This window comes from Myotis myotis, unplaced genomic scaffold (genome assembly GCF_014108235.1).
Source record: "Myotis myotis isolate mMyoMyo1 unplaced genomic scaffold, mMyoMyo1.p scaffold_m19_p_8, whole genome shotgun sequence".
NCBI lineage: Eukaryota > Metazoa > Chordata > Mammalia > Chiroptera > Vespertilionidae > Myotis > Myotis myotis.
In genome coordinates, this window is record NW_023416390.1 from 81,339,297 (window position 1) to 81,352,000 (window position 12,704).

The 12,704-nt window shown below is 36.6% G+C and overlaps 1 protein-coding gene across 1 annotated transcript in view; it reads left to right on the plus strand.

The window, feature by feature from the left end:
* Nucleotides 1-12,704, plus strand: part of DPP10 (dipeptidyl peptidase like 10) — a 656,594-nt gene that overhangs the window by 145,413 nt on the left and 498,477 nt on the right. The window contains exon 2 of the mRNA XM_036320739.1: nucleotides 11,637-11,751. Coding sequence (XP_036176632.1) covers nucleotides 11,637-11,751 — 115 coding nt within the window. The remainder of the gene's footprint in view (nucleotides 1-11,636; nucleotides 11,752-12,704) is intronic.

A 12,704-nucleotide genomic window follows, 5' to 3' on the forward strand; every position in this document is an offset into this window, starting at 1 on the left:
TTGTTTCCAAATCTTAGCTATTATAAATTGTGTTGCTATGAACATAGGGATGCATATATACTTTCTGATTGGTGTTTCTGGTTCCATTTCTTACTGTTTGAGGAAAAATCATACTGTTTTCCACAGTGGCTGCACCAGTATGCATTCCACCATATTGTTTGTCTATGTCTATGAGTTTGTTTCATTTGTTCATTCATTGTTTTTGTTTTATATCCCACAAATGAGTGAAATGATATGGTTCTTGTCCTTTTCCATATGACTTACTTCACTTTAAACAACAAACATACAGATCCTGAAATGAATTGACAGTTACTTTCCTGGGATGTCATTTCTTTTTAGAGGCAGGTAGCCAGTTCATCTCCTAGTTCCCATGTTGCTGAGATTAATCAGTCAAGATTAAATACCCTATTCTTGTGTCATAGAGCATATGCTGAGCACAGTGCTTCGGTTCAGATATTTTGTGAATCCTTACTATGTGCTGTACTAGGTGTTGAGGATACAAAGATGAGCATGCAATAGTGTCTGATTAGGTGGAATGATATTGAGACTGCACATGATTTGGTAAATAACAAACAGGTGAAGAAAATAAAAGTGACCATACATCTCAGATATTAGTAGTTGGGCTTATAATCATAAAATATTAAGCCAATTTCATATGTTACAGAGCTAGTAAGTCGATAATTAAAAATTAAAATCCAGATGTACTGACTCCAAAGCCAATAAGCCATATGTCTACCAGGTTCCTGGAGGCTGAGGTGGGTCATTTTTGCAATTCCAGAACTGTGTCATTCGCGGACTTAATGTCTGTGGCTGAGGTCCTCGAATTTTACTGTGCACAGGAATCATCTGGAAGCCTGTTAACACAAAGGTTGCTCAGCCTTTCCACTGAAATGCAGTAGCTCAGTGTGAGGCTGATTTATCGACATTCATATGATCTCAGAGGTGAGATTACCATTCTTTGAGTATCACTGATTCAGGCGAATGTCTGTCAGACTTTTGCTGAATCACCTGGAGAGCTTGTTAAAAGATGCTGTTGGGCCTGCCCTGGCCATGGAGATTCATAAGGTCTGGGATGGAGCTAAATTATTTTTATTTCAAAGAAACTTTCAGATGATGATGTTTACCAGGATCTAAAGGTCAGTTTTACACTCTGCTGCTTCATGTACTAGAGTGAGCTAAGGAACTATTTAAATAGGTTGACAGAAGGTGCCTAATAAGAAACTCAATTTTGAAAAATATAAAATATTTGATCAAAACATGTACCCTACTTAACATGTAATCTTCCCGTGGGAGAAGCAGAAAAAAAATGTGGGAAATTGTGAATGTCATGAGTCTAATGGTAAATTTTAAGAAGCAATAGATACTGTAAGTAGCTATGATGTGAAACATATGGGAGACATACATAGGGAGGGAGAAGATAGGCTGTTTGAAGGACATGGTGACACCTTTAGCTGTCTCCTTAGAGATTATTTTTTCTTTTCAAAATAGCTTGTATATGCATTCTTTTTAGCATTAATATATAATATATAAAATTCATTTAAAATTTGGATGATAAAAAATGGCGTTGGATGATATCACTGGAAATAGTGCTCATATAGAGAAAAACATCTCAGATTTGGGGGAACTCCATGGTTTAGAGGTAAGCCTAAGAGGAAGCTAGTAAAGGAAATGGATAAGTTGCTAGCAATAGAGGACAAAAATCAGGAGAGTGTGGTATTGCAGGATCCAAAAAAAATACTTTTCTGGGAGGATTGGATGGTTAGTGGTTTAAAATGCTAAGACGTCAAGTAAGGTAATGGAAAAAATAACGGCACCAGAAAGATCATAAAGATGTCTAATTGGAGTGCGGTGTGAAACCCCAATGGTCTTTCCTTACAGAAAGAAGGAATAATGATATACTGGAGATCAAAATATAAATACTTTGTCTGTATGCATGGAACTTAACTTCTTTGAAATATAGTTTTCTTTCTAAATTTTTTATAAATATCATATATTTTATTAGCACATATTTATATTACATTTCAATATCTGACACCCATCTTATTTTTATTTTCAAAATGTTTATACTTCCATATAATTATTTTAAAGGATGAATGATTAATGTATTTTATCAGTTAAAAAAGAGTTGTGTTAGGATTTTCATTGGTATTTTACATTTTTAGATTAATTTTGGAAAATGGCCACTTTTATGACATTGAATCCTCCTGACAGAAATTCAGTGATTTCCTATACAAAGTTTTGTGGTTTTCTTTCTTTGTACACAAAAACTTTTTAAACTGGTACTACTGTGAATGTGGATATTATATATGTTTTTAAAATTGTGGCAAAATATGCATAACATAAAATTTACAAGTTTCACAATTTTTAAGTATACAGTTCATTGACATTAAGCATACTCATATTATTGTACAACCATCGCCATCATCCATCTCCAGAACATTTTTCATCTCAAACTGAAACTCTATACCCATTAAGCAATTACTCCCCATTTCTTCCTACCCTTTGTGCCTGGCAATCACATAGCGATAGATACTTCTATCTCTATGAATTTGGTTCTTCTAAATAACCTGTACAAGTGAAATCATAGAATATTTGTCATTTTGTGATGGATTAATTTCAATTAGTAATGTCTTCAAGATTTGTAGATGTTATAACATGCCAGAATATTCTTCCTCTTTAATCCTATATTAAAAAGCTAATATGCAAATTCTCCCCTCAACTGGGAGTTCTACCAGGGGGCGGGGCTGGCCCACCAACTTCCCACGGCCCCTCCTCTCAGCTGGCCCACCCCAGACCCCACCCGTGCACCGGGCCTCTAGTTATTAATAGTATTACACTGTAGGTGTATACTGCTTTTTGTTTTTCCATTCACCCATCTCTAGACAATTGGGTTGCTTCGTCTTTTAGCTATTGTGAACAATGGTGCTAAGAACACGGGGGTACAAATATCTGTTCAAATCCCTGCTTTTAATTCTTTGGGCAATATGCCCAGAGTTAGAATTGCTGAGTCATATGGTAATTTTATTTTTAAATTTTGAGAAACTGCCATACTGTTTTTCCATGACAGCTGCTACACCATTTGCATTCTCACCAGCAAGGTAAAGGTAGCCAATTTTTCCTCTATCCTTGCTAACATTTGTTATTTTCTGTTTTCTAGGTAATAGCTGTCCTAACATATATGAAGTGGTATTTTATGGTTTTGACTTCTATTTTGCCAATGATTAGTTATGTTGAGCATCTTTTCATGTGCTTATGGGCTATGTTTATATCTTTGGGGGGAGAGCGTTTTACCTATTACTTTTTCATTATATAATATCCTTCTTTGTCTCTTGCAACAGTTGTTGCCTCAGATTTAACTTGTCTGATAATATTATAGCCCCCCGCCCCCCCGCCGCCCTGCTATCTTTTAGTTATTATTTGCATATGATATATTTTCCATTCTTTCACTTTTAGTTAATGTGTGTCCTTAGATATAAAGGGAATCTTTTGTGGACAGCAGATAGTTGAATTCTGTTTTGAATACATTTTTGGAATCTATGTTTTTTGTTTGGGGAGTTTATTCCATTAACTTTAAACATAATTAGTCATAGAGAAGGACTGCATACTGACATTTTGTTTGTTTTCTATATGTCTTACAGCTTTTGATTCCTCATTTCTTCTCTTACTACCTTCCTTTGTATTTAGCTGATTTTTTGGTGTGTGTGAAGTGTTTTTTTTTTTTTTTTTAATCCTTACTTGATATTTTTTCATTGATTTTTAGAGAGAGTGGAAGAAAGAGGGGAAAGACAGAGAGAAATATCAATGTGAGAGAAACACATTGACTGGCTGCCTCCTGCTTGAGCCCTCACCAGGGCCTGGGCTGGGGAGGAGCCTGCAACCTAGGTATATGCCCTTGATTGGAATCGATCCCAGGACTCCTTGGTCTGCAGGCCGACACTCTATCCACTGTTTTGATTCCTTTCTCATTTCCTTTTGTGTGTATTTTATAGACATTTTGTGGTTACCATGGGGATCAGGTCTTTTTGCAGCATTTGTCTTCCCTGGGCCTGTGTGTGTATTGCACCCCCAAGTCCCCCTGTCTACATACATAGCTGTTTGTAAATATCTTAATTTCCAAAAAAAAGTTTCACAGCTGCTTTTTCATAAGGCCTTAGATGTTCTACTATATTCCCCTGCCTACAATCCTTTGCCCTCATATTCTGCATGTCTACAGTTCCATGATGTATGGAAACTGCCACTGCCTTCCATGGCTTCCAACCCTAGGTGTGAACTATGTTGACATTTCTGTCTGATCTCCAAGGCAGGCAGCACAGAAACCCCTAGGGAGCTCACAGATTGGCCAGAACATGCAAAGAAATTCCACTCATGTTCTTTCATCTGAGAGGAGGAACAGGGGATTGGGCCACTTTCTCCTGATCCTGCACAGTGCCAGGAAGAGAGTGGGGCGCTGAAAAGTACTATGAAATTTCCCAACCTGATGAGTGTGGCTTTCTCTTGAGTGGACATGGCTTGGTTGCTACAGATCCATAACTGCTTTGAAGATATCTCATACAGCTATTTTAATTGGTTATTTACTTGATGTGTCCCTGGGGGAAGTGAGGGCCTATAACTTCCTAGTTTGCCATCTTGCTGATATCATATTTGTTTGTTTGTTTTTCAATTGCTTTTTTATAGTGTTAGTTATGGTTTCAATCTCTAAACAGATTCAGAGTCGCAGATGTTCAGTTAGACCTCCAAATCATGATACTAGAAATGTAAAACTATTACTGCATAATATATTGATAATAGCTGTCATCATTGCTTTATTTCTAATTTAATGGTGATCCATCCAGATTCTAGAATGTGTCCCATACAATCAAAATATAATTTGATAAATGTCAAATTACAATTGAGATAAATGTTAGTTCTTATATAAATTAATGGTAAACAAATAAAACCAAACTGATATTAAAAAGTAATGCAAATAGCAATAAAGACTCTCTCTTTGCATTTTTTAACACACTTCCAGACGATGTTGTTGTCCGTCGCGCACACTATGAGCAGCACTGATTCAGAACCACCTCATGTACATTAACAGCACAAAACTGTAACAGACATAATTTTGAAAAATGTATAACTTGCAATTATTTACCAAAAAATACATGCTTTGCTTAGCATAGAGTCTTCAAATTAGGGGACCATGGCAAATGAGGAAACCGTGATCATCCATGAGTACAAGGAGCAATATTAAGAAGTAGTAGGTATTACAAGTATTTTTTATGTGCTCTCATTTTCAGATACACTATCAAGACAATGTGAACATAATAAAATTTAGGTATAGTGCTTTCAGTATAACTATAAAATGTTTTTAATGGTACAGAAATTAAATGTTTTGTGGAGGCAAAATATGTGGCTTTTTACTTTTGGGGAGCTCCTTTAAAATTATCTCAATTTCTTGTATGTTTATTGGTCTATTTCAGGTTGTAAATTTTGTCAATTATCATTTTGCTAGGAAAAAAGAAATATGTGCTTTGTTGTACTTTCCAAATACCTTAGTGTGTATTTTTATACCTACTGTCCACTTATTTTAAAAAATAAAAAAAATGATTACTTTTTTATTCCAAATTTTGTACAGTTATACAGTTATCCCACTATATCCAACACCTCATTTTTTTAGACAATGGTGATTTGATGTTCAAAGTAATTTTTGTAACAATACAAGAAAATTAAAAATTTCCTCCTCATTTTCATATAAAAATGTTGTGATTTCCTATTCTATCTTTCTTTTTTAAACTTTTATTATGTTGATAATTATCAATAGTTAACATATTGTTAAGTAAGATTATTTAAACAGATTTGGCCAACTGTTGAATCCCCATATCTCCAGGGTTTTCAAGCCAGAACTGGCTAACCATTTCTTAGGAATGATGTAAGAGAAGTTTTCATCTATTTGGAATTTTTTGCTAGGTGTCTTCAGAAGTCTTTATTTTTCTTATATGAAACAATATAGACCATACAAAAGTATTTTAACTGCCTTTAAGATATTTTCCAGCTATGCAGCATAAATGTCTTTGGACTATTTCTGACCTAGTCACAGTTGAAACTATTCAGTGTCGTGAATGTGAATACCATGAGTAAAGTAAAATCATTTAAGTAAAAGGAAATGCAACCTTTTGAGCTGATTAACAGAAAATGAACTGTGGGATGTGTTATACCCTTTTTTAAATTTGAGGAACTAATTAAATTTATTTCAGAAAACATTAACAGTCTGTTTTTGTGAAAACTCAAGCACAACAGAAGGGTTTTGAAGCAATAGATAAAAACAAGGAGGGATTATAGGAAAAGTGAAGAGATGAGTTTTTGAATGATGGATGAGATGGTATTGAGAATCAAATTAAGAACTGACATATTAAATGTTACTACTCTAACCTGAAAATCTAATTTTCCTTTTCAAGGAGCAAAATAGACATTTTAAAGAACTTTCACTGTTGTTCTTAAAAAGTAAACATGCCGTTGAAGAAAACCTATTTTTTTTCTAAAACACCCACATCCAATCTACAGACATAGTTTCAGCATAACAATGTTGTCCCTTTTATCTTTCTCTAAATGTTATCACTTTTGAGACTATTTTAATATGCAGCACTCATATTTCTTCTCATGATGCATATGGCGGTGAATATGGGAGTTCTCTATGGGGAAGTTAATGGAATACTGCAAACATTTGATAAGCTGCTTTTCAAGAAGACTGAAACTGGTGGCTAGGCTTTTTATTTTCTTCTTATTTTGACACATTAAAATACATATAATTCTCATTTGTTTTCTGCTTATGATGTTCAACATTCTGTCTTCTGCATGTGAACAAATTAAAAATGCACTTGGATTTAGGTACACTGTGTCCTGGACATTTTGTCTTATAAACTAAGCTGGCCTCTGAAGGGTGATGAGTTTTTGCATTGGAGGTAACTACAACATAAATAACTAGGCTACTGATGGAGTTTGGTTTTGTCTGTAGCACCAACATGTCTCTAGGCAATTGCAGCGAATGTTCACACAGATGCATCCATCCACCAAGGGTCTGGCTTTCAAATCACCTCTATATATGGAATATGAAATATTTGTCTTTGTCCCTCCAAACCTCCCAGGAACATACTGTCTCAGGGGCTCCATTCTTCCTGCCTCTAGCAGTGGTTCTCAACCTTCCTAATGCCGCGACCCTGTAATACAGTTCCTCATGTTGTGGTGACTCCCAACCATAAAATTATTTTCGTTGCTACTTCATAACTGTAATTTTGCTACTGTTATGAATAGTCATGTAAATATCTGATATGCAGGATGTATTTTCAGGGGTCACGGCCCACAGGTTGAGAACCGCTGCACATCCAGATGACCATGTTGCAAGTGCCTTCCGTGTTTCTCAGGCTGCCCATAGCGCCTTCCTCGTTCCGCGGCCCTGCCATGTGCATTGGTTGCTTCCAGGTGTGTGCTGTAGGAAGTCATTGCAAAGCCACGCTAATTAGGACCCTTTCCCACAGCAATGAACAGTAGTGTGCAGGAGACAGTTGAAGAGAAGGTGACTTAAGGACTGCAGCTGGGTTTTGAAATCCAAGCATCAGATTAATGAGGATAAAACACTCGCTGGTGAATTAATCTTTAGCAAGTGGCTACATTTTAAAACTTGTACTTGGCTAGTGGCAGTGTGTCTCTTTACCCTTCCAGGACCCTATGTATGCCACTTAGTGAGTTGTAGATCATTTTCTAAGCACCTTTTAAGAGAACCAGAGATTGCTAAGCACGTCAAGTAATCGACAGCTGTCTACGATGTGATTCTTACTCTAAGAAGATAACGCCTTCAGCAGAGATATGATGGCTCTTTAAACATGGTTCTAATCATTACTATCACTACCACCACCGTTATTATCACAATTATCATCATCATAGCTGCTGTCATTCACTCATTCATGCACTCATTCATGCACTCATTCATTCATGCACTCATTCATTCATTCATTCATTCATTCATTCATTTTGTGTTATCTAGTGTCTACCCTGTATGTGTCAAACACTTCAAAGTGCAAAAAATATAGCAGAGAGCAAGGTGAGCAAGGTATCTGACATTATAAAGCTTCCCTTCTGGAAAATTGTGGCAGGTAAAAGGAACAAATAGCTTAACACATATTGTCATATACATGAGTAAATATAATATGACATATGATATGCCCCCAAATGATAGCTTAATGAAGAAAACTTAAGCTAAGTGAGGGGAATAGAAGGGAAATGGAATGTGCTTTTAGGGAAGTTGGTTGGGCAAGGCTTCCCGAGGAGGGAGCATCTGAGATGAGACCTGAGTGAGTGTGGTCCGCCCAGTGTGTGGCAGAGGACCATCCCAAGCAGTTCACTTAGTGTGAGCTTCCTTACTGCACACTGAAGTAATAAGAGTTTTTAAATCATTTGTATCAATCCTTGCAAGATTCTAAAATAATTACCATTATTACAGTTCACAGTTTTTAAAAAATCTGAGGCTAAAAAATTTACAAAGCATATTTGCAATGTCATTGCTATTAAGTAGTAAATACAACATATGGATACAATGTATTTTAAAAGATTTTCAGAGTACGGAAAATTATATCTGGCTTTCATAATTAGGGGAAACTCCTGAAAGAAGAGACAGTTGAGCAGGGGTGTTGAATGGTTGTGTGTCTGTAAGTGGGTGCGCAGGAAAGGGGTTGGAGGGAGGAGAATAGGTAACACGACATGCGGTGGAATGGAAAAGACAGAGTTCCAGTCCGTTCACCAAGTCTGCAGTCCCCAAGCTTAGTGAACTGCAGACTTGCACAAGCCTTGGCATTGATGGGTCATTCCAGAGGAGCCACATATTCTTATGTGTGTCTTTTCAGAAGAAAAATTATTTATCATTCAAGCATGATTATCATTTGAAAGTGGTATATTTTATCAATTTGCTATGGCTGGGGAGACTTAAATTGATTTGAAAGCATTCCAGAATTCAGGAAATCTTTTTATATAACTGTGGATTTTCTTAAAGAAGAAGTATTAAAGTACAATCATTATTATGTTGGTGTACAAATCATTCCTTGATTCGTTGATTTTTTTTATTGACTCATGAATTTATCCTAAAAATATTTACTTTTAGAGCAGCATTTGATAGTGGTTATGAATGTCCTCTGAAGTCAGACTTAGGGCCCAGACTTCATGGACTGGGCCCTGAGATCTGTCACTTATTAATACAAAGTGGATTTATTTTTGAATAAATACCTCTCTAAATCCCTTTTTTTATCTGTAAATCTGTCAAAATAATAGTCATTTCACATTATCTTTATGAGGATTATGTGAGATTATGAATATAAAGTACTCAGTATAATACCAAACACACAGTAAGATTCCTAAGCTATTATTATTGTCTTAGACAATGTCAGGTACACAGCACATGGTAATTACATAATAATCTGAAGTCATTTCTCCAATAATTTGCTTTAAATTCAAGTAAAATTGAATCAAGATCAGAGTTAGTTTACTTAAATTCATATTTACTCTTGATTATTTTACTGGACCGAGAAGTCAGTTCCAGTTTCTTAATATTATTTGCTTTTTCTTTTTCTTACACTATGAAGCGGTGGTACTGGGCTCACCTCTCTTTGAGTAAACAAATACAAATGTGTTTCTGATTTGTGGCCCAGACACCCACTTTCTATGTTTGCTGCCCTTCTTTCATTCTCTCTTAGTTACTGAGATGAGAGTTTCTGACCATCCCAGGCTTTGATTTACAGTGGTGATCTCTTCACCTGCTGCTGACTTCTGAGTAGTCTTGAAGTGGTGTCTTTCCATAGAGAATAACTGATCATCTCACCATGCAGATTCTAACAAAAACAAACAACAACAACACCAACAAACTCACCTGGAAATCTGCAGTAACATTCCATCCGGAACATGGTTGATGATCTTAATACAACTGTTACTTGTCTTGATTTGTTACTCAAACACTGATGATTTGAGGACCTACTGTCTTGATTTACGTGGGAAATGTGAATGGAAATGTTAACCAAAATGCAAGGGACGTTGAATAACAAGCATTTATAAGCATGAAAAAGAGATGTGGGTCCAGTCACTTAAAAAAGGTGGAATTGCCATCTATTGCATTTGGTTCATGGCCTCAAAGACAAACTTAAAGTGGTTGATCTCAGATGGTGTAGCACAAACAAGAACAAAATACCTGGTTTCTTCTTGAGTTTATTTATTTTTATTTATTTTTAGAGAGAGAGAGAGAGTAAGGGAGAAGGACAAAGAGAAAGAAAAAAACATTGATGTGAGAGAAGAACATCTACTGGTTGCCTCCCATATACATCCGGACCGGGAACTGAACCCACAACCTGGTTATATGCCCTGACCAGGAATTGAGCCTGCAACCTAGCTCTGTGCCCTGACCAGGGATCAAACTTGCAACCCTTTGGTGCATGGGATGATGCTGCAACCAACTGAGTCACACAGGCCAGGGCTTCTTAAGTTTATTTAGAGCCTAGTTCAAGTCCAAAGCGTTTCTGAAAAAATTGAACGCCAACTCCACTATATGAAAATTGGCTTCAATGCTTTTTAATCTGTGAGTCACAGGAACCCCTTTATAGTTTATTAAATGTTTTCTATACCATTTATCTTTGTTTAAATCAGTGCTCCTCTATAGCTTCTTGGGTGATTTATGATCACATAGTGAACTTCATATTTTGTTTATTTGTCCCCCAAATCACTTAAATATTTCTGAATAAAGAAGGTTCTCTAGGGGAAGGAGATAATGGGGTTGAGGGGTGGGGCAGGAAGAACCAGGAGGCTCGGTGTTTCATAAACTATATAGCAAAGAAAATCTGACCCTCATTTCAAACCAGTGTGGTCGGTTCTGCACTTTGGTGAATGGTGCTTGCACATTTCTAGTCAAGAGAGTAGAACACAGATCATCTGAAATAAAGAGCTTTACTGTGTCCATTGTGAGAGATGCTCATGTTCATCCTTCCCCATCAATATCACCTCCTTGACAATATCATGCATGCTGCCCAGGGAGAGGATGCTGTTAACCATTGATAGAGAAGCACTCATTTAATTTAGTTCCTGCACCCTGTTGCTTTTATGAGTGGTGGGGGAACTGTTTAAAAAGACCTGTTGTGTTGACAACTGTGCAAGGCTCTGCAGTGAGCAGCATTTTGAATGATTTCCCCATCTCTCATCTGGTACCTCTCATCTAGTTAAAATCGTAGTCTATAGTGCTTTGAGAATGATTGTATTTAAATCTTTATTGTAAGTTCCTTTGTTGCAAGAAAAAAAAAACACGTAAATGGGAACACTTTATTTCCATAATTATTTTGCAGAGTATTTTGGCTATTATCCTAGTGTTTATAGTCAATGCATTTAAAATCACCTACATTTTGAACAATAGGCATAAAGCTCTCCTGGTTTATCTCCTAGAGAAATAAGATCGCCTCCCGCAAAGATAGCCATTTATAATAAATGCACCTTAGAATAAATAGATGAGGTACCAAAGAGGAAAAGGATTCTAATCAGCATTCAAACTGTGATTGTGCCATGCACCAAATCATATTTTTATGAATGCATTTCTCTTGGAGCATGTATAATTATGAAACTTTTTTTTATCTCGGTAGGAGCTGGGAAGTAACAGCCCTCCACAGAGAAACTGGAAGGGGATTGCTATTGCCCTGCTGGTGATTTTAGTTGTATGCTCACTCATCACTATGTCAGTCATCCTCTTAACCCCAGGTAATCTGTCTTTATTCCTCTCTTATGACGGTATTGTGGATGATGATTTCACATACAAACGCCTTAAGAGGGTAGCCGTATGTGGTATCTCAGGGTATATTAGTGTTGGTTGGAATAAAAAAAAAATGTGCAACTAGACATTTTGCAAATGGCACAGTGATTTTGTTTAAATATCATGCAAGATATTTTGGGGAAGCTGAAATGTGAAATATATACATGGAGAATGCCAAGATCTTTGGACTCTATTGCTATTTAGATACTTCTGTTTGCTAGTTTAATAAATTCAGGGGACACTGGGCTTTTATTGTGCGTTGGAGATGAGAGAGTGGAGTCTGAAAGTTTCCATATGTGGTTAATAGCTCAACTGTAGTGACAATGGTAAGGGAGGCTTTGAGGGACAAAGAGGATTAGATCAAAGGCAATGAGCTAAGTCTCTAAACACTCTTTTTCTCCCTTTCCCTATACTTTTCACAGTCTAAGTTTCTCTCTGTCTAAAGAACCACTCCAGATTGCCCTTGCAATGATCTTTGGGCTGTGTCATTTCCTTTACAATGTTTAACATACATGTGTAAATTTTCAGTAGGTTTAATTCTTCTTTGGGGATTATTTCAGTACACAGAAGTTTTACTACACTTTAGTAGGTGCTAATATGCATAGCAGAGAAAGGCTGCTCACTTTTTAAAAAAATATATTTTTATTATTGATTTCACAGGGTAAGGGAGAGGGAGAGAGAGATAGAAACATCAATGATGAGAGTGAATCATTGATCGGCTGCCTTCTGCACGCCCCACACTGGGGATCGAGCCCACAATCTGGGCATGTGCCCTGACCGGGAATCAAACTGTGACCTTCTGGTTCATAGGTTGATGCTCAACCACTAAGACATGCCAGCCAGGCAAGGCTGCTCACTTTTTAAAACTCCCAAACTGTCTTCCAGAAACAAATAAATTTGG